General features: G+C 38.6%; 2 protein-coding genes across 3 annotated transcripts; both read right to left on the bottom strand.

Annotated features, from left to right (window-relative positions):
* Positions 1 to 20: 20 nt before the first annotated feature.
* triap1 (TP53 regulated inhibitor of apoptosis 1) lies at positions 21 to 982 on the bottom strand. Its single transcript, XM_056737217.1, has 2 exons — positions 727 to 982; positions 21 to 156 (listed from the first exon to the last, which is right to left on the bottom strand). The coding sequence occupies exons 1-2, from the start codon at positions 877 to 879 to the stop codon at positions 79 to 81; spliced, it is 231 nt and encodes a 76-aa protein (XP_056593195.1). The 5' UTR covers positions 880 to 982; the 3' UTR covers positions 21 to 78.
* A 1,405-nt stretch (positions 983 to 2,387) lies between these two features.
* sgsm1b (small G protein signaling modulator 1b) lies at positions 2,388 to 16,950 on the bottom strand. 2 transcript variants are annotated; one of them, XM_056737106.1, is made up of 25 exons: positions 16,619 to 16,950; positions 16,483 to 16,526; positions 15,675 to 15,750; positions 14,700 to 14,862; positions 14,158 to 14,310; positions 13,641 to 13,708; positions 13,365 to 13,507; positions 12,942 to 13,073; positions 12,737 to 12,861; positions 12,585 to 12,652; positions 12,350 to 12,513; positions 12,138 to 12,264; positions 11,907 to 12,033; positions 9,736 to 9,800; positions 9,503 to 9,648; positions 9,299 to 9,427; positions 9,063 to 9,224; positions 8,896 to 8,961; positions 6,968 to 8,158; positions 6,740 to 6,864; positions 6,563 to 6,645; positions 6,356 to 6,465; positions 4,559 to 4,655; positions 4,249 to 4,416; positions 2,388 to 4,164 (listed from the first exon to the last, which is right to left on the bottom strand). In XM_056737106.1, the coding sequence occupies exons 1-25, from the start codon at positions 16,623 to 16,625 to the stop codon at positions 4,076 to 4,078; spliced, it is 3,828 nt and encodes a 1,275-aa protein (XP_056593084.1). In that variant the 5' UTR covers positions 16,626 to 16,950; the 3' UTR covers positions 2,388 to 4,075. The 2 variants fall into 2 exon arrangements, with proteins under 2 accessions (XP_056593084.1, XP_056593083.1); XM_056737105.1 differs by having other exon boundaries at positions 6,968 to 8,161.
* Positions 16,951 to 18,072: the final 1,122 nt, after the last annotated feature.

An 18,072-nucleotide genomic window follows, 5' to 3' on the forward strand; every position in this document is an offset into this window, starting at 1 on the left:
AACAACGTCCCTCTGTCCATAAATGCCAGAGAAATTCATCACAAAGATAAATGATATCAGGTGATGTTCAGGTGGTTATCAGCTGTCTGCTTTCTCTTTACTGGGGCCCATGAACTCCAAACCTTCTATAGGAATGTCCTTCTCTTTGATGGCTTTCTGTACACATCAGTGAATAACATTATTTATGGTTATTACATTAACAAACAGTGGTTCAAAAAATCTCACTATGATTACTGCATAGTTTAAAAACCCACAAATGTTTAATGTAGTAACAATGAAAGCTTACAGTTATTGTCAGAATAATAATAATAATGCATTTTTTTTTGTAAATATAGAGGTAAAATTATAGTTTTTCAAAGTATTAGTATTTGACCTCTACTTAAATCAAAGCCTCACCATTATAATTCCATGACTAAAAATAAACAGATGTTGTGATGTAAGCACAATAAAAGCATGAAGGTATTATTAATACAAGTTATAGTATACATAATATCACAATTTTCACCATGTATGACTCGTCCACAATTCAAAATACACAAATGTTATGACGTAAATTGCACTAAAACTGTAGTATTGTCAAAACAATGATCTATAACAATAGAAGATAATTCAAACATAACTGTAAATCTTATTATAATAATATGAAACAACACATAGACATCACTGGGACATTTATTAAAAAGTGTTGCTTGTTCATACAGCACATGGTATAAACAGTGTTTTTACCTGAACACATGTTTGATATTTCTTGAAGAGTTCAGTACACGGGTCTCCACTGCGGTCTCCCTTCAGGAACTTCTCAGCAAACCAACGATTAAAACACAGATCATACTCGCGTTTGAGATCCGTACAGCCCTCACCGACGCTGTTCATCTTCATACACACGACTAGGTGTCTACTCTTTTATCACTGTGCATAAATTATTAGTATTTTTGTGTGTTTATTTCCTGATCGCGACTGACTTTGCCAATATCACATGCCCGGGAGCAGCGCGCACTGATGACATCATCACACTATAAGTTAAAAGTCTTAAACATGAATACAAATGTTTTAAAAACGTTGTTAACAAAAACGTTGTTGATTCCCTTCTCATATTTTTATATTTAATTTTTTCTTTTGTTTAGTGTGATTGTAAATTGAATGTAGTTTATGAAGCTGTTCATCACACTAGAGAATACATTAAACAATTTGACTGTGTAGCTTCTACTTATCCTTTGTGTTCAGTTACGTATACTACTGGTTTTATTTTATTTATGCTATTTATTTTTCATTGATTTATTTTCTTTATTTTTAGTTATATATTTTATGTTTAAACTCTCCTTGAACCGGAAGTTAGGTTTTGACAAGAAGGGATACGGCTACCTTCACTGGGCATGCGCACTTCAATACCGCATATTTTTTGTCACGCTGAAACCTGTTGATTAATATTTTTGTATTATTGTAAGGTAAGGGTTGGGGTAGGTGTATGCGTTATCTAATTTCATTTATTGTAATTATATGGTGAGATTTTGCACCACTTCCAATCTTAGCCGCATCCCTTTTAGCAACAACCCGGAAATTGCGATAGTTGATACTTCCGTAACCTGACGCACTTCCGAGTGAAAAGATGTTTCAAAGGAGAAAATTAGTGGCTTGCGTCTTTCATTAGGAATTGATTGGATGTATAAAAGTATCTGTTGCATTTTTAAATGAAACTGGCAGCAGACTAATCAGTCGAAGGGGAGGGGTAATGGATGCTCCGCCCAAGCCGTCTGATTTACGTCATTTGAAATGCATAGTTATTCCATGGCGGAAGTGCATTTTCAGATTTTAATTGAAGATAACGAGAGACCATGAATTTTAAAAAGAAAATGACCCACATTGATAACCTATTTAATGTAAACGCTCCAATATTTCATGAAAAAATAAGAATTGTCAATTTTAATTTCACTGGGATTTTAAGGTCTGTCTTTTTTAGTATTATTTTATATTCCTTTCAGGTTGCTTGATATGGGTACATTTGTTTGATTTCAATACATAAATTAATAAAAAAAATATGAATGAAGAACAGAAACACACTTTTTTCATATTGCACAGTTAACAGATTCAGTTCAGTTAGTTAATTTAGTTCATTCTCCTGTGGAAAGTCGCTTTGTATTATCTTAAATAATTTAGTTGATTCGTTTATAGTTTTTAGAAACGTTTTAATTCATAAATGCAGAAGGTGCACAACTTTAATCATATGTATAGGAAATGTTATATTACAATACTTGATATCATTGATGCCTGGATGGATTGATGGTTGTGATAATTTCTAATGAAGGAAAATAAATCCATAATCTCACTGTTTTACAAACAATATATTTGCTATGTTATTTTCAATAATAATTCACAATTCAGCCAATACATTCAACACACACATTTATTAAATGTTATAATACAGATTATATCATATGCAGCACGCAGTTCTGACAGTATACTATGTCGCTTCACAGAGTACAATAAAAAATATATAGGTTTCCAGAATAAATTCAACAAATCTTTTGTGTCAGCAGTTCGTGTCACTGTGGCTGTGAGCCAAATACATTTATCATCATCATGTTTTTTTTTTACAATGCACACGGCAAACATGTTTACATATTGTAATATTGTGACCTACATACGGTATCATTCAATCTAAGCTAATGATACAGAGCTTAAAACAGCAATTCACACAAAGAGAACGGATAAAGAGATGAAATTGGCATATCAGAAGGGGAAAATTAGTTTTGCTTACACTGGCACTTTAAACATTCAGTCGGAATTACTGTTTCAGCAGGTTACCACAATCACATCAAATCCAACAAGTGCTAAAAGTATGGAACAACCATACATGTTTGGCTGCTGGTAGTTCAGAGCACATCTGTCCAGACCTCTCGCACACACACCTATATAGCATACATCAGATATATATGAATATTTGTTACAAATTAAAACTCTTCATCACACACATACACACACCAAATGGCTTTGTGACACAAGCGGCCACCGCATGCGTCCCTGAACAGAGAAACGTAAGGCAAAAAGATCAATACACATGAAAGTATCTCTGGTGATTGATTTTTTTACAGTAAAGTTGCTTCACTGAGTGAGGTACTTCATTGTATAGCAGCTCAACGTATTCGTGAAAGTCTGATTGATACAGTTAATGTGTTTATCTCATGACATCCCTGTCATACCAAAAATAAAAGAACGTTTAAAAGGATAGTTCAAAGACAAAAGCAAAAATTCTGTCATCATATATCCACCCCGAAGTCATTCAAAACCAAAACACAGAAGATATTTTACGAAATGAGAAGTGTTTATACAATGAAGGTCAATGGGGCTCGATGTCGGTTGGTTACCAACGTTCTATTAAATAATTTCTTTTGTGTTCTGCAGACGAAAGAAAGTCATACAGGTTGGACATGACATGAGGGTTTATAAATGATGAACTTTTTGGGTGAGCTGTCCTGAATGAAGCTTTTGAAGAAAACAATTAAGATTTGTGCATATGACGCAACGAAATGATCATGAAAATCATGTTGAAATGCAAAAGTCTAAACTGTTCTAACATTAAGCTTCATTTACTTTACATAGTGTTTTTAGTCAATGCTGATCTGACAACATTTACTGTCTGATTTCGCAGACGAAGCTTTCGTGCAAACATCGTGACTTGAACTTTAAACCTTCACCAAAATGATTGTGACTGATTATCAACCCTCTCTAATTTCCGCGTATTTAAAAAATAAATCAATATACAGCATTATTTTCAATACTTTGTGCTTTTAGATCGAAATCGATCTAAATGTGCATCAGAAAGGGTGTGTTTTCGCATTTGGTCACATAAACTGACTTTCATAGATAATCTTTTTGAAATATTTATAGCCATCTGTAACATTCACAACCTTATAAAACTATTCTCCATGTATTTTTAAATAACATCTCTTTTTTTACCCTGCGCTTACTGAGAACAGACGTAAACAACATCTCATCTATTTCAATCGAGTTTTGTTTCAATGACGGAAAATGAAAGTTTTTTAACATTGCATCACGGAAGGGCGACACGGGAAAGCGTTCATTTATTCTCAATAAGGATCTGGACCTTGTGGACTAATTCTCGAGCCATCACCAGAACCTTCGGGACGTCATGATGCTCGGCCATTTCTGGAGACAAAAAAACAATCAGCGTGTGATCTTGATTCTGCATCAGTAAGATATCATTTCTTAGAATGTGACATCACGTCTCACCATTGAAGAACTTGATGATGTCTGTGAAATCCATGTTGTTCTCCAGGATGATGTCTCGATACAGCTCGACCAATGCCAGAGCGATGAACAGTACAAAGTGCTCAGAGGAGGCGTAACGCGCCGCCCAGATGGTCTCCCACACAGAGAACACGTCATCATAGACCATTTCTTCAAAAGAGACAAAACCTCAATGAAAACTGTTTGTATGTAATTCCTCACTATTGTCATCACACATCACACCCCTGCGTTTGATGACATGCGTTTGAAGAATAAAAGACTCAGATCTGTCCCAGCAGCGTGCGTCTCTCACCTCTCTTGAAGTCTAAGAGAAACCAGCGATAGCAGAAGTAAAAGTGTGTGTAGTCTCCATTCTGCTGCATGAGCTCAAACAGCTCAGAGTCCAGAATCTGAAGAGACACAAAGAGGTCACACACATGTCTGTGTACATGTATGTATGGGTGGTCCTATTTGTCTATCATTGTGAGGACTAAATTGCTCTTAAATGATGCTTTAGTTTTTAGGTCGAATAAAAACAATATAAGTTTATAGCAAATACCAAAAAAATATGCGTTTGACCATTTTTTGGTGCAGATGAGGAAAACAGCTTGTGGGTCGTAATGAATGATTATTTTATTAAATGCGAAAATGCAGAACGTTTTCTGTGAGGATTGTGTTTAGAGTAAGTGAGATAGATTGTGTATGTTTAGTGTACAGTGTTTATACAGGTAGAGTGCGTGTGCTGAGTTGCGTGTCAGAAAGTATGCTAAGTTGAGCATTTGTGCATATTAAATTGAGCTGTGAGTGTGTCAGTTGTGTCAGTGTTAGTGTATTTTGCATCGTGTATGTGTGTGTGTATTAAGTGAGTTTTTGTGTGTAAGTGTATTTTGAATTCAATGTGAGTTGAGTTAGGTACTGTATGTGTGTTAGTGTATGTTGTGTTTGTTTGTGTTGAGTGAGTTTGTGTGAACATATGTTGAGTTGAATATGTGTGTGTGTGTGTTCGTGTGTTAGTGTATTTCAAATTCAATGTGTGTTGAGGTACAGTATGTGTGTGTGTGTGTGTCTGAGAACGTGTGTTGTGTGTGTTTATGTTAAGTGTGTATGCGTGAAAACGTGTATGTTGAATTGTGTGTGTAAGTGTATTTCAATTGAATGTGTGTTGAGATATGTGTGTGTTAGTGTATGTTGACTGCATGTCTGAGAATGTGTGTTGTGTGTAAGTTTATGTTGAGCGTGTGTATGCGTATGTGAATGTGTTTGTTGAGTTGTTTGTGTGTGTTAGTGTATTTTAATTTAATGTGTGTTGAGGTACACTATGTGTTTGAGTGTATGTTGAGTGTGTGTCTTAGAATGTGTGTTGTGTGTGTGTTTATGTTGAGTGTGTATGCGTGTAAATGTGTAAGTTGAATTGTGTGTTAGTGTATTTTAATTGAATGTGTGTTGAGGTATGTGTGTGTTAGTGTATGTTGAGTGCGTGTCTGAGAATGTGTGTTGTGTGTGAGTTTATGTTGAGTGTGTTAGCGTGTAAATGTGTATGTTGAATTGTGTGTGTTAGTGTATTTCAATTGAATGTGTGTTGAGGTACACTATGTGTGTGTTAGTGTTTGTTGAGTAAGTGTCTGAGAAAATGTGTTGTTTGAGAGTTTATGTTGAGTGTGTGTATGCGTGTGTGAATGTGTATGTGTATTTTGTGTTGTGTGTATTAGTGTATTTTAATTGAATGTGTGTTGAGGTATGAGTGTGTTAGTGTATGTAGAGTGCATGTCTGAGAATGTGTAGTGTGTGTGTGTGTGTGAATGTGTTTTTTGAGTTGTGTGTGTGTGTTAGTGTATTTTAATTGAATGTGTGTTGAGGTATGTGTGTGCTAGTGTATGTAGAGTGCATGTCTGAGAATGTGTAGTGTGTGTGTGTGTGTGTGTGAATGTGTTTTTTGAGTTGTGTGTGTGTGTGTTAGTGTATTTTAATTGAATGTGTGTTGAGGTATGTGTGTGTTAGTGTATGTTGAGTGTGCGTGTGTGTGTGTGTGTGTGTATGCATGTTTGAATGTGTATGTTGAGTTGAGTGTGTGTGATACTGTGTGTGTAAATATATGTTGAGTGTGTGTGACCTGTATCAGGGAGCGCATGTTTGCGAAGTGTGTGTCCATGGCTCCTCCGTGAGGAAAGTTCTGGTTCATTCTCTTCATGAGTTCAGTGAAGCAGCTGAACGCTTTGGACTCTGATAAACAAACAATTTCACAATCAAAGATCCAAAGATTTGAGTATTAATACTATCAGGATTAAGATACAAATACAGAGCGATGTAGGGTTAGTACCGTCATCCAGGATGACCAGCAGCGGTGCGAGTAAATCGCACATTCCCTGGACGTATCCGATATCCAGATGCTGCCACACGTAACTACAAGAAACAATCGACATCAATTTCATACAGTAAACAGATCTCTGCAGAACAGGTTTGGATATAAACACTGGACACAAAGCTCTGTAGATACCTGCACATGATATTACGCAGTTTCTCCAAGTTGGCCGGAGTGAAATACCAGAAGTTTCTGTCGCAGCGCTGGACGTCTTTATCAATCCGGTGGAGATTCAGTGTGTACAGGTCGACCAGCTCCTGCTGCACACGTCAAAGAAATAAAACCCACCGAACAATGAGTTGAGAATATTTCTGACATTTTTCCTCACAGAAATAAAGCAAGAACATCTCTACAGACTCTTACAGAGTAAGTGGTCCCGATAGACGACACCGGAGACGCGACATCATTCTTGTGTTCCCCCGTGACTGCCAGAGAGTCCGGTTTGGGGAACAAGTTCTCCATCTCCGCTTCCTCCTCAGAGAGCGCGGATTCCGTTTCCTCGGGGCTGGTGTTGACGCCCGGATCCGTGCAGAGCTCCAAAGCCGGCATTCCCATCGATATCCCCCCGGACGGGACCATGGGGCGGCTCAGGCTGAGGGGCACCCTCGATGTGTGGCTCTCTGAAGACATGAAGACCACAGAGGACGCGATCTCTTCCATCTGTAGAGCTGACGGGGAGTCATCTGACATGTCTGGAGATTGTTTGGATAGCGAGGTGAGGAGACAGCAGCTTTCTGATCCAGATCCGGTCAACTGTTTGACGATGGATTTGGCTCTGTTGTGATCGGACTCCCAGTCGATAGATTGTGGTGTGGTGATGTTGCTGGCGTGTAGATCCGTCGGTTTTGATGAAAGTTCAGAATCGTCGGCCGACGTTTGCATCTCTGAGCCGGAGGCTCCGTGTTCTTCCAAAGCTTTGGGTTTGTCTTTGTCCTCCAGTGAGGACTGTGTATTGATCACTTCTGCGTCTTGGTTTTCTTTTCCTTGTAAAACTAATCCCGTCTCGGCCTCAGATTTAGTTTTTTCTTCCTGGGGTAGTGCGCACTCTTCGACCTCGGTTTGGTTTTCTCCCTTAACGTCGTCTGAATGCGATGATCCTGTCGCAGCTTCACATACTTCAGATGATGTTTTGGTGTTCTCTACACTTCCAGCCGGTTGAGTTTCAGCATCAGACGTTTGAGGTTTACTCAGCTCCACCTCTGATTTCTTCGTCGGTGAGATGAGAGCATCTTTCGCTTCGTCCTGAACCCTCGAGCTGTTTTCTCTCTGCTTCTCATCCGGGTCAGAACCGGAGGGGATGTGAGATTTAAGTTCTGCTGTCGGCGGTTCTCGAGCTGTTTTGGGACCGGACTCTGGCGCGGACGTCTCCTCTGTGCACGGAGAGCTGTCTGAGAGGGCAGACGTCACGGAGAAGTTACGAGATGACGGATGGCCAGAATCCGGAGAACTGGTGCAGTTTGGAATCGTTCCGTTTGGGATCTTGGGCTGTGGCTTCTCATCTTTTGGTTTCGGCTCAGATTCAATTGGGTCGACTTCATCCACCGAGCCAAAAACCTGCTGACGGTAAAAACAGATAACAGTGTGCAAGGATGTTACTTTGGTTTGAGAAGTGGGGGGGGGCAAAATGGGGGAAATGTTTTTTATTTGAATCCTTTCACAAATATTTTGCGTTTTGATTTTTTTTATTGATTAAACCATGAAACCAAAATGTGTTTTTATTGTGCAGCAAAAGTTAATGTTCATGAAGGGCGAGAACGTGAGTATTGACTTGCAACGTGGCTTGAAATCATGAATCTGCGGTCGGGAGATTACACACTCGACAGTGTGTGCGTTTCATTGTTTGAAAGAGCTTTACAATCATAATCTAAAGCCCAAACGATTCACAAATTAGACCGTTTTACTATCTCAGTTTGGGACTACACCAGTAGTCTCAAATGATGGATTTCAGAACAGAACAAAACATTTCTGAATGATCTGAGCTGTGCTCTCCTTGACATCAATGAGATTACATGGACAGCAAATAGAAACTTTATCAAGAACCAACAAGAATTTCTCCAGAAGAGTTTCAGAAGAGATGTCTCAAACTGAGCTCACATCCAAAATTCGATATTATTAAAGATCTCAATATAAACTCGAACACATCCCATCAACTTGACACAAATCCATATTATTTGACCTCTACAGTCTACATTTATGTTACACATCCGTACTTCTTCATGTCTCATTCTCCTGTTTTATTTCTCAGAAGCAATCGTCGACTAAATTGAGACTTGACCTCAATGAAGTCTTACCTGAGTGCTGTTGTTGGATTCGCTCTGAGAACACGCACGACTCTGTTTCTCTGAGCTGCTCTGAGACTAAATAAAGAAACAGAAATGAATACACATGAGCGTAAACATCGCTACGGATTTAGATCTTCCTGCAAGCTGTGTGGGTGGAAGCGAGCGTAAACATTTACATCGGTGCTGATGGTGGAGTCCTGCCGCAATTCGCTGGCACCCAACGCACACTTAGCCAGAGCAGCGGCGTGCTGTTCTTTCTCACGCTGTCTCACGATGGCCTCACATCCCAACCACTCGCTCATGGTCTGCTCGTAACAGGCTCGGACCTGCTCGTCCACCTGCAGAGAACAGCACGTTTACAGATCTCAGGTTCTTAGTGTTTGTGACGTTTCGAGGATTCCGCATCTCTCACCTCCTGCCTTTCTTTGGGGTTCATGGTGAAGTGGTAGTGTCCTAACAGGAATGGCCAAACCTCCTTACGCAGAGACGGTTCCACACCGCCATGATAAACCAGCCGCAGGAGCTCCTCTTCCTCGAACGCCTGACGAGAGGAAACCCAATTGTTAAAGTGCATTTTAAAGAAGAATTAAATGGATGTTTATGGAAGGCCACATACAGTACTGTCCTGTATAAATGTTTTCCACACTTCTGCCGACAGCCCACCTCTGGCATCATAGGGAATGTCAGGCTCAACTATGTTTGGGTTTACCAGGGCTGACAGATGGGTACGGACAGTGGACAGATGACGACAGTACGCCAGCCCTTAAGATCACACAAATCACAGTAAAAGTGAACACTGGAAACGGTTTTCTGAAGTGCACGACGGGCGATAAATATCATGATACATACAGCCGTAGAAAGCACGAGAAATGATCTGATGTTTCATGGTCTCGCAGAGTAACTTCAGCGGCGCCCTGTAAGCAACACACGCACAATAAAATATGATTTTTTTTTCGATTATACATTATGCAAGCATAAGCATATACAACCGTTCACTTGACGATTCATTATTTGTAAAAATATAATAAAAATAATTCAGAAAATGCTGTAATGAACTGAATGATTTGAATTTGTGAATTATTTTCATAGGCAAAAATATAATTGTAAAAAAGACAAAAGGAGACCTGCGCTGAATTCCAACCCGATTTTACACGATTTCAAGTTATCACTCAATTCTTTCCAAGACCAAGAAGCTCACTTCTTGAGATACGTTTGCTATGACTCCAAAAAAGGATTACAAGCCGAGATATTAGCAAACTTCATTATTCACAAGGAGTAAAATAAAAGGCTTAGTGCATGTTTCAAAGCATCAATCGTTTGGGCCACATATGACCTTCTTCAGTGTTTCACATTCACTAGAAACTCTTAATGTTTATATCACTTACTGTATATCTCAACACACGCGTGTCCAATCAACTGTTCAATTAATGATTGATCAGTTATTTTTATTAGCAATAGACAATTATATCCGTAGGAGAATCGGTCAGTCAGACAATCAAAACAGTCATAGAGTCAATCTTAATAAACCATCATATATAAACTATTTTAAAAAATCATTATAAAAACAAAAAACATAAAATAATCAGATTTTTAAAAATTACAAGACACATGACCAATTAAAATCCTCATTTAAACCACATTTAAAAGAAGAAAAATCCATTTAGTCTCAGTTTGTAAAAGTTTCCATTCCAGGTCTGTACGACAACATCGCATCGGAAGTACTGTATGTTTATTTCACAAAAATACAATTCTTACGAATAAGACGTATTTGTTTTAATAGAACAAACTTTGAAATTGAGTCAAAAAAAATCTGCCACGTGGATATAAAAATCAACGGCTCGATTTGACCTTGAAAAAGGTAAACGATTTAAAGGATTTTTCTATTTAGAATTCTGGAAAATTAAAAATCTTCATGGATCTCAAAAATATTGTGAAAAAACACTGGCATATCTTAAGTACAGACTCGAACTGTAAAAATGTGTTTAATAATGGGCCATTTTTTGTGTATTCTAGTGGAAGACATTTACAAGATTATTTGGTGCGTGCTGACACAGACACTTCAGAGATGTATTCAAGAACGATCAAATGGGACAATGAGATTTTTCTCCATGCAGACACTGTGTAGCTTGTCACTATCTTAAAAAAGTAAATAAGGCTGTGAGTTGTTAAAAAGAACAAAGAAGTGTCATAAACAGAGCTGACAGTAAATCACCTGAAGCTCGACATTTCACAGAATTAAAGCATTCAGTCTTTTTGTGGAACAGACAGACATGAAATAAACACTTCATATGCGACATCATACAGACCTAGAACAGAAACAATTACAAACAGAAGGTAAATAGATTTTTCGCCTTAACACTGTACAACCAAATGGTTTGAATGAGGATTTAAATTTTTAGTTTTGATTGTCTGGTTGAGCGTTTCTCCTCTGGATATAATTGTCTATTGCTAATAAAAGTAACTAATTTATCATAATTGAATAGTGATTGGAAATGTGAAACACTGAAGAAGGTCACATGTGACCGAAACGATTGTTGATTTTAAACAAGCACTGAGGACTATTATTTTGCTCCTTGCGAATAAAAAAGATTGCTTATATCTCGGCCTGTAATCCATTTTTGTAGACATAGCAAACATATCTCAAGGAGTGAGATTCTTGCTCTTGGATAGATTTAAAAATAGAATTGTGTCAACATACAAATTTCTTTCATTAAAAAGAATAAAATGTCATTAGAAGATTTTTTATAATGCATGAGAACAAAATAATGAATCAGTCAATAAGTGGACAGCAGTGATGGGAACTTTATCAACGTTGACAAAAATCTTGAGACCTCAAGATTTGATCAATTTTTTTGGTACGACTTTCCTTGAACCATGTTTGTATAATGCATTATAAAAGAAGTTTTAAAGCATTGTAATGCACCTTTTAATGCACTGTAATGTCTAATAAATCATTGTTATTACAGTTAATACATTATAAAACTTAAATGGAGAGTGTATCATATGAGGTTTCGACTAGCCTATCGTGATTGCATCCGTTGGGAAGACCTCCATCCGATGAGCCGTTCTGTGAGCAGGAGGAACAGGAGGATTTTCTGGGGACGGGCTGCCAAAGATTCACACTCTGATCCATCAACTCTGGTGCCACTGGAACAATGTGAGAAATGTGAACGCCTATATTATCACATACAGATATAACACAGCTGCAAATCACGCAGGGTGAATGAAAGGACACATCAAGACTAACATACCAAATTCCTGACTGCTTGGATATATGATCCGGAAAACATAATCGGTTGCTTCGTCTTCATCTTTGTCAGAGAATGACTCGCAGGATCCGTGCGGGCTCCTGTTACGCAGTTTTGGGAAAACCTTTCCCTGGAATGGAAACAACGCTGCGACTAAAAGGATGTTTCTTGTCCCAGCTGTTGAATAATGAATAACGTGATTTAAGGTTGCAAACCTTTCCTCTTTGAGACCACAGAGGAGGATCTAACTGGCCATGAGGCAGAAGGCCTGTTTCCAGACACGTGAGGAACTGCAGGAGATGACCGCCTTTTGGAAACCGGAACGGAGGTCTCTGGATCCCATCCTGGCTCACCAAAACCACCGTGCCACCGCTGTCCACTGCACCCCAACAGATTGTGACAAACCCATCAAAGTAGTGCTGATATATGAAAAATGATTTGTTTATGTACCTTGCTGATGGCAGTGCAAATACACAATCTCCTCCAGGCGAATCGTCATTGCGTAATCCCAATACACACTGCGGAGGAATGAAAGAGAAAGTCGACGATGGTTAAAAATCATTTCATTTATTAACCCAGAAAACATCTCTATCTACCGTCACCTTTTCTCATAATCCAACTCGCCCGTGTTTCCGTTCATCAGCTGGTTTGGTGTCCACTTCAGCGTCATCAGATCGGCGGTTTGATGGAGCGAGAGGTATCCTGGGATTGATTCCATATCATCCGTCTGTGAAAACGCATAAGATTAACTGTTATGCTGTAATTAAAGTGACATTCTTCAGCATATCTGAGTGATGTGTGACATACCGGCTGCACCAGGACATTATTCTTCCCAAAAAGCAGCGTCGCTCTGGAATTCTGATGAAGAGATTCGACATAATCCCGAGCCCAAAGAGAAGGTCTGTCATCCATACTGCCACTCGACTGCCTCTTCTGGATCTAAACAACAACATGATGGCTAAAATTAAGCTTTTTATTCAAGTACAGTACCAAGTTTCTCTTAATTAATATTTCAACGAAATTCATTCATATTGTACAGTATCAAAATTGAAGAAAAAATGTAATATCTATCAATGTGGTAAGAAAAAAATTAATTCAACAAACAATCAAAAATGTACTTTAGTTGATTTGTGGGAGCAACTATTAAAATCAATTGTGCTGTTTTGATGGGTTACACGAGAAATGAGATAAAGCAGATGATGTCATGGATCGACTCCAGGCGTGTCTTACGAGAGCTGGGCGTTTAGTGGGCGAGTCCTGTCGGCAGTGACCGCTGTGAATGCGATGCCTTTGCACCAACTCATCGGCCGACGGATCTGTCCAGAAGTGATTGGCTGTCTTTGCTTTTGTGTACTCCAAAGCGCAGGGACCAACTAAAAAACACACACTATAGCTGACCAAAACTTCACATTTTCATATTATTTGTTTTTCAAAACAGTTGAAATGCACATTTAATTCAATAAGCTCATTTCAACAAACATTTCTGAAAAGAAACAAAGCGGATACCGAGCAAAGATGCAAGAATTGGACCATCGACTGGGTCTCTCAACAGAGCCTCTCTTTCGTAGAATTTGCTGGAATACAAAATAAAAGTCATGCAATTCAAAGACTATGCTGTTAGCAAACATTTAGTCCAGTGTCTGTTAAATTTCACCAAAAAGAAACCTCACGAGTGACATAAAGTCATCCAACAGCAATGTGATAGAAAAATCCCCCGTTAACAAATATGACTGTTGTATTCATTAATAGTGAATCTAAACTTTTCTTTGCAGTATTTGGGGCCTGAAAAAATACACAAGTTTCTCCAGTTTTCTGCAAATAAATGCAAATGGAACAATTGTTTTATTTGAAATTTGGGAGATATATTGTTAGTGGTTCACAGATTAGTAGTTAAAAAATATGACAATTTTACCTAAACACATACCTAGAAATAGCAAATAAAAAAAGAACATCATTTTAAAATGGCCTCTTATGGTGTTTAGCAGGTGTTTTACATTTGAATAAACATAAAACATTCTATCACCTGCTGTTCTCCACCAGGTAAAGGAAGATTTTATCCAGCACTTTTTCCGTGAGCGCTGTGCGAATCCAAAGGTGTTTGATAGCCAGAGGGGACAGGTTGGGCGATCCGGACTGTTTTCTGACACTCTCCTGACTCATCTGACCTTGGTTTTGTCTTATGTTGTGAAAATAAAATTAATACTGGATCAAAGTCGATCATCAGGTTGGGTGAGATGGGAAAACATTCAATATGAAGTCAACTCTGAACAAATGAAGAGTTTGGTTCAAAAATGAGATATTTGATTTTTTGGATGTAACCATGCATTTATTGTGTTTTATTGTGTTAGTTAGCTGTATTTCTTGAGTTATTCTGGATTAAATCATAACAAACCACCTGCACCTTAATTTTTTTTTAAAACAGAGTTATCTTATTTTAGAACCAAACTCTTCAAATGTACTTTCTAAACACAAATTCCTGTTCAGTATGATAATTTGCTGGCCCCTGAAATGACTTTTCTCATTGAAATTAGTGACATTTTATGTCATCACTGGATTGTTTCTCACTTGTTCTCGATAATCTGTTCCAACTCATGGACCTTTCTGCAGAGTTCCTCAGCCGGAGGAAACATCTTCCCCACCTTCATGAAAAGAGATGCCAGCTTGTTACTGCGCAGGAACCCCGCGGCTCGCCGCTTTAGTCCGTGAAGCACGCAGGCTTCCACAACACCTGCAAAACATAACACAACCCCACACATTATTCACTCTGCCTGATGATACACATCCTCAGTTGAGTCACTCATATTTACAGTATGTTTATCTGCTTGTTTAAAGAACAGACAGAAGAACATGACATGTGCTCCGTCACCGTCACGAACAGACCGTTGGGTGGAGGTGGTTTGGACGTGGTGTGTGCCATCAGTCAGACTAACCGATGCCGCTGAGATAACCCGGGTGAGTAGTTGTCCTTTCACCAGCCCACTCACCATACTGACACGTCACCACAACAAGATTAAACTTTCCACTGAATGAGGTAAACCGGAAGAAACTTCTCTCTAAACTTTGAGTTAAGTCACCGTTTTGTGGGCAGAGCAGCGACATACGGCTTTGCAGCGTCTCGGGCGAGCCAGGTTTGGGTTCTGATGCTGTTTCTATATCAATCCCAACCATTAAATAATAAAAAAAGTGTAGAGCTTGTTAAAGGGATAGTTCGCACAAAAATCTATTCCGTCATCACTTATTCACCCTTTAAAACCTGTATGTGGTTCTTTCCTCTGTGGAACGCAAAAGAAGATATTTTGAGAAACGTCTCAGTATCAATAGAAGTCAATGTTATTTGGCTACCAATTGTTTACCTCATTTGCAAGTCGCTTTTGGATAAAAGCGTCTGCTTAATGACTAAATGTAAATGTACCAGCGTTCTTCAAAATATCTTCTTTTGCGTTCTGCAGTAGAGAGAAAGTCAAGCAGATATGGAACATTTAAGCAGACACCTGAGCCATATCTACAAACTGGAAAAATCTGCAGCTGAGATCAACTTACCGCAGAAAGAAAATATGTGACTGCTGTCCTCATGCACAAACTTGCGGGTCACGGCCTCTTCCATGATCTGTTTCACCTGAAAGTCCCAAAAACCAACGTCTGAGAATATCAAAGACATTTTCTTCATTGACAACCTCTGAGAATGATGGATACAGAGAGATGCAGCGGTTCCTTAAGCTTGTGTTGTTTGCATTCACCTGCATCTGCAGACAGTAATGACTCATAAGAGAACAGGAAGATGCAAACATAGCACTGAATGAGCTAACATGCTCCCTTACTCCGTGCCTGTTTCATTTTCCTTTGTTTCGTGTACAAGCACGTTTAAAATGAGCGATGTGGCTCTGATCAGAGGTTTTCGTGACGATACGCACATACAACACAATTTGGAGTAGCTGTCATATAAAAGCTATGGGAACCAACCTTACTTTGTTTTGTGAACATACATTACCCTCACTGATAAAATTAGTGCAACAAAGCCAAAGTTGGAAGGCAATTTAATAAAGGAAATGGCTGTGTTGATGAATGATGCCTTCTGGCACTAGCAGGACACACCAGAACGACCTTGTTTATATGGTCTTTACATAAACGCAGTAAAGATTTGCTGTTAACAGCGACAGATGGATTGTGATAGAAATACTGTCCATGCATCTCATCAGGACCAAAGAGAAGACATGCTTGGAGTGAGCATGTGGCATTTTCATCTGCTTCATCATCATCTGACTCAATAAACGACGTTCTGCATTGGTGATGATGTGTACAATGTGACATAAATACGAGGTGACGCTGATACAGAGACGCAAACACATACCTCCTTCTTCACGTTGCGCAGCAAGCGCTGACGCGTCTCTGATTCTGCAAACAGATACGCACATTCTCATCCAAAATCATTCCACAAAAGGTTTATATAACAAGGATCAAACACTATCTTAAATGGAAGATCTTACCGCCCATGTCTGATGTCGTGTTGTTGTCTGATAATGGTCAATGGATGTCCGTCACAGTGAGTCAGTGCTGCGCATCGAGGGCGTGGCCAACTCACATCCAGCGCATCATCTCTGTTGACAAATATGAGGCTGATGGTGTCGATCGGTCTCCGATTTCAGTCCGATCTTTTAACGGATGCGTTCGTTTCGGCGATGTTCTGGTCTCTAGTACATAAGTACGATGTTCATGAGATGTGGGAACATCTTGCTGTGATTGGTCACATGAAAGCCATCACAGAATGATGCTGTCCCGGTTCGGCCACGCCCTCTTCCATGAACTAGACTGGAGATACATGCCCAGAACACATATGTGGGAGGACAGTTTGTTTGCAAGCAATTTTTTTACCTGGTGGCTTTGAAACATCACGTGACCAGTGAGGTCAGCACCATGGACAGCGAGCCATTGGAAATCGACTTGATTTTTGTTATTTAAACACAGCCCTACTGGTATAAACACACTATACGCACAATTTTGCATTAGAATTATAATACAAGTAAAATTACAAAAACAATACAATTATTTAGACAGCATAAAATCATATCAAACTTGATTGTTGTTTAAATGTGACCTTGATCTTATTGGCTGGTGATTGTAGGACCCTTTTGTCAAAAGGCTATTTATCTAACGCAATATTTGACTTAACACTTTATGTATGCAAATGCATTTGCATTTTACTATTTGTAAGACAATATAAAACCCTACAAAGCTAAAAATAGAATTATACAACGATGTCATGGAATAGAATAATAAAATAAATGTGATATTTTTATTAATCAAAATAAGCGTTTCTCTGTGATATGATATATGTCTAACATGTTTAGTTCGTATGAGCAAATGTCACTAAACCCTTATTCAAGTGTGATTGGTCAGCTCAGCTGTCCCAGTCGGCTTTGATTGGTCAACTGCAAATTAGCAGAAGACTGGAGAACGTTCGTAACATTACAAATACAAACTACACACTTTATCATTAATCATTTGATACGGGCAATTTTGTTACACAGTTTTTACTATAAATATTTACAGCTGAAAAGAAAATCATTATTGTTTATATAGCAAGCCGATATAAGCACTACAGAATGCCGACGTAACGCAGTTCAGAAAGAAGTCCTTGCAAAATTGCAGAGAATATAAGTAAATTGAAGTTTGCGACTGTTACTTAGAAACTCGGTTAAAATACGTGTTAATCATTGTTTTATCCTCCAACTTTAAGACGTTTTTTTAGTCCTTTACATGGCAAATAACTTACAAGTACTGGAAAATTATGTGGTATTACACAAATAATCATACATTATATGCATAAACAACGTTAAAAAGTAAATCTTTATACATTCTTGTTGTTATTATTTTAGAGGACGTTTTAACTTTTGGTAGCTGAAGATGCCACATATGAATTCAATGAAATGAAGCATACGGC

The sequence above is a fragment of the Triplophysa dalaica genome, chromosome 22, assembly GCF_015846415.1.
Source record: "Triplophysa dalaica isolate WHDGS20190420 chromosome 22, ASM1584641v1, whole genome shotgun sequence".
NCBI classification, from domain to species: domain Eukaryota; kingdom Metazoa; phylum Chordata; class Actinopteri; order Cypriniformes; family Nemacheilidae; genus Triplophysa; species Triplophysa dalaica.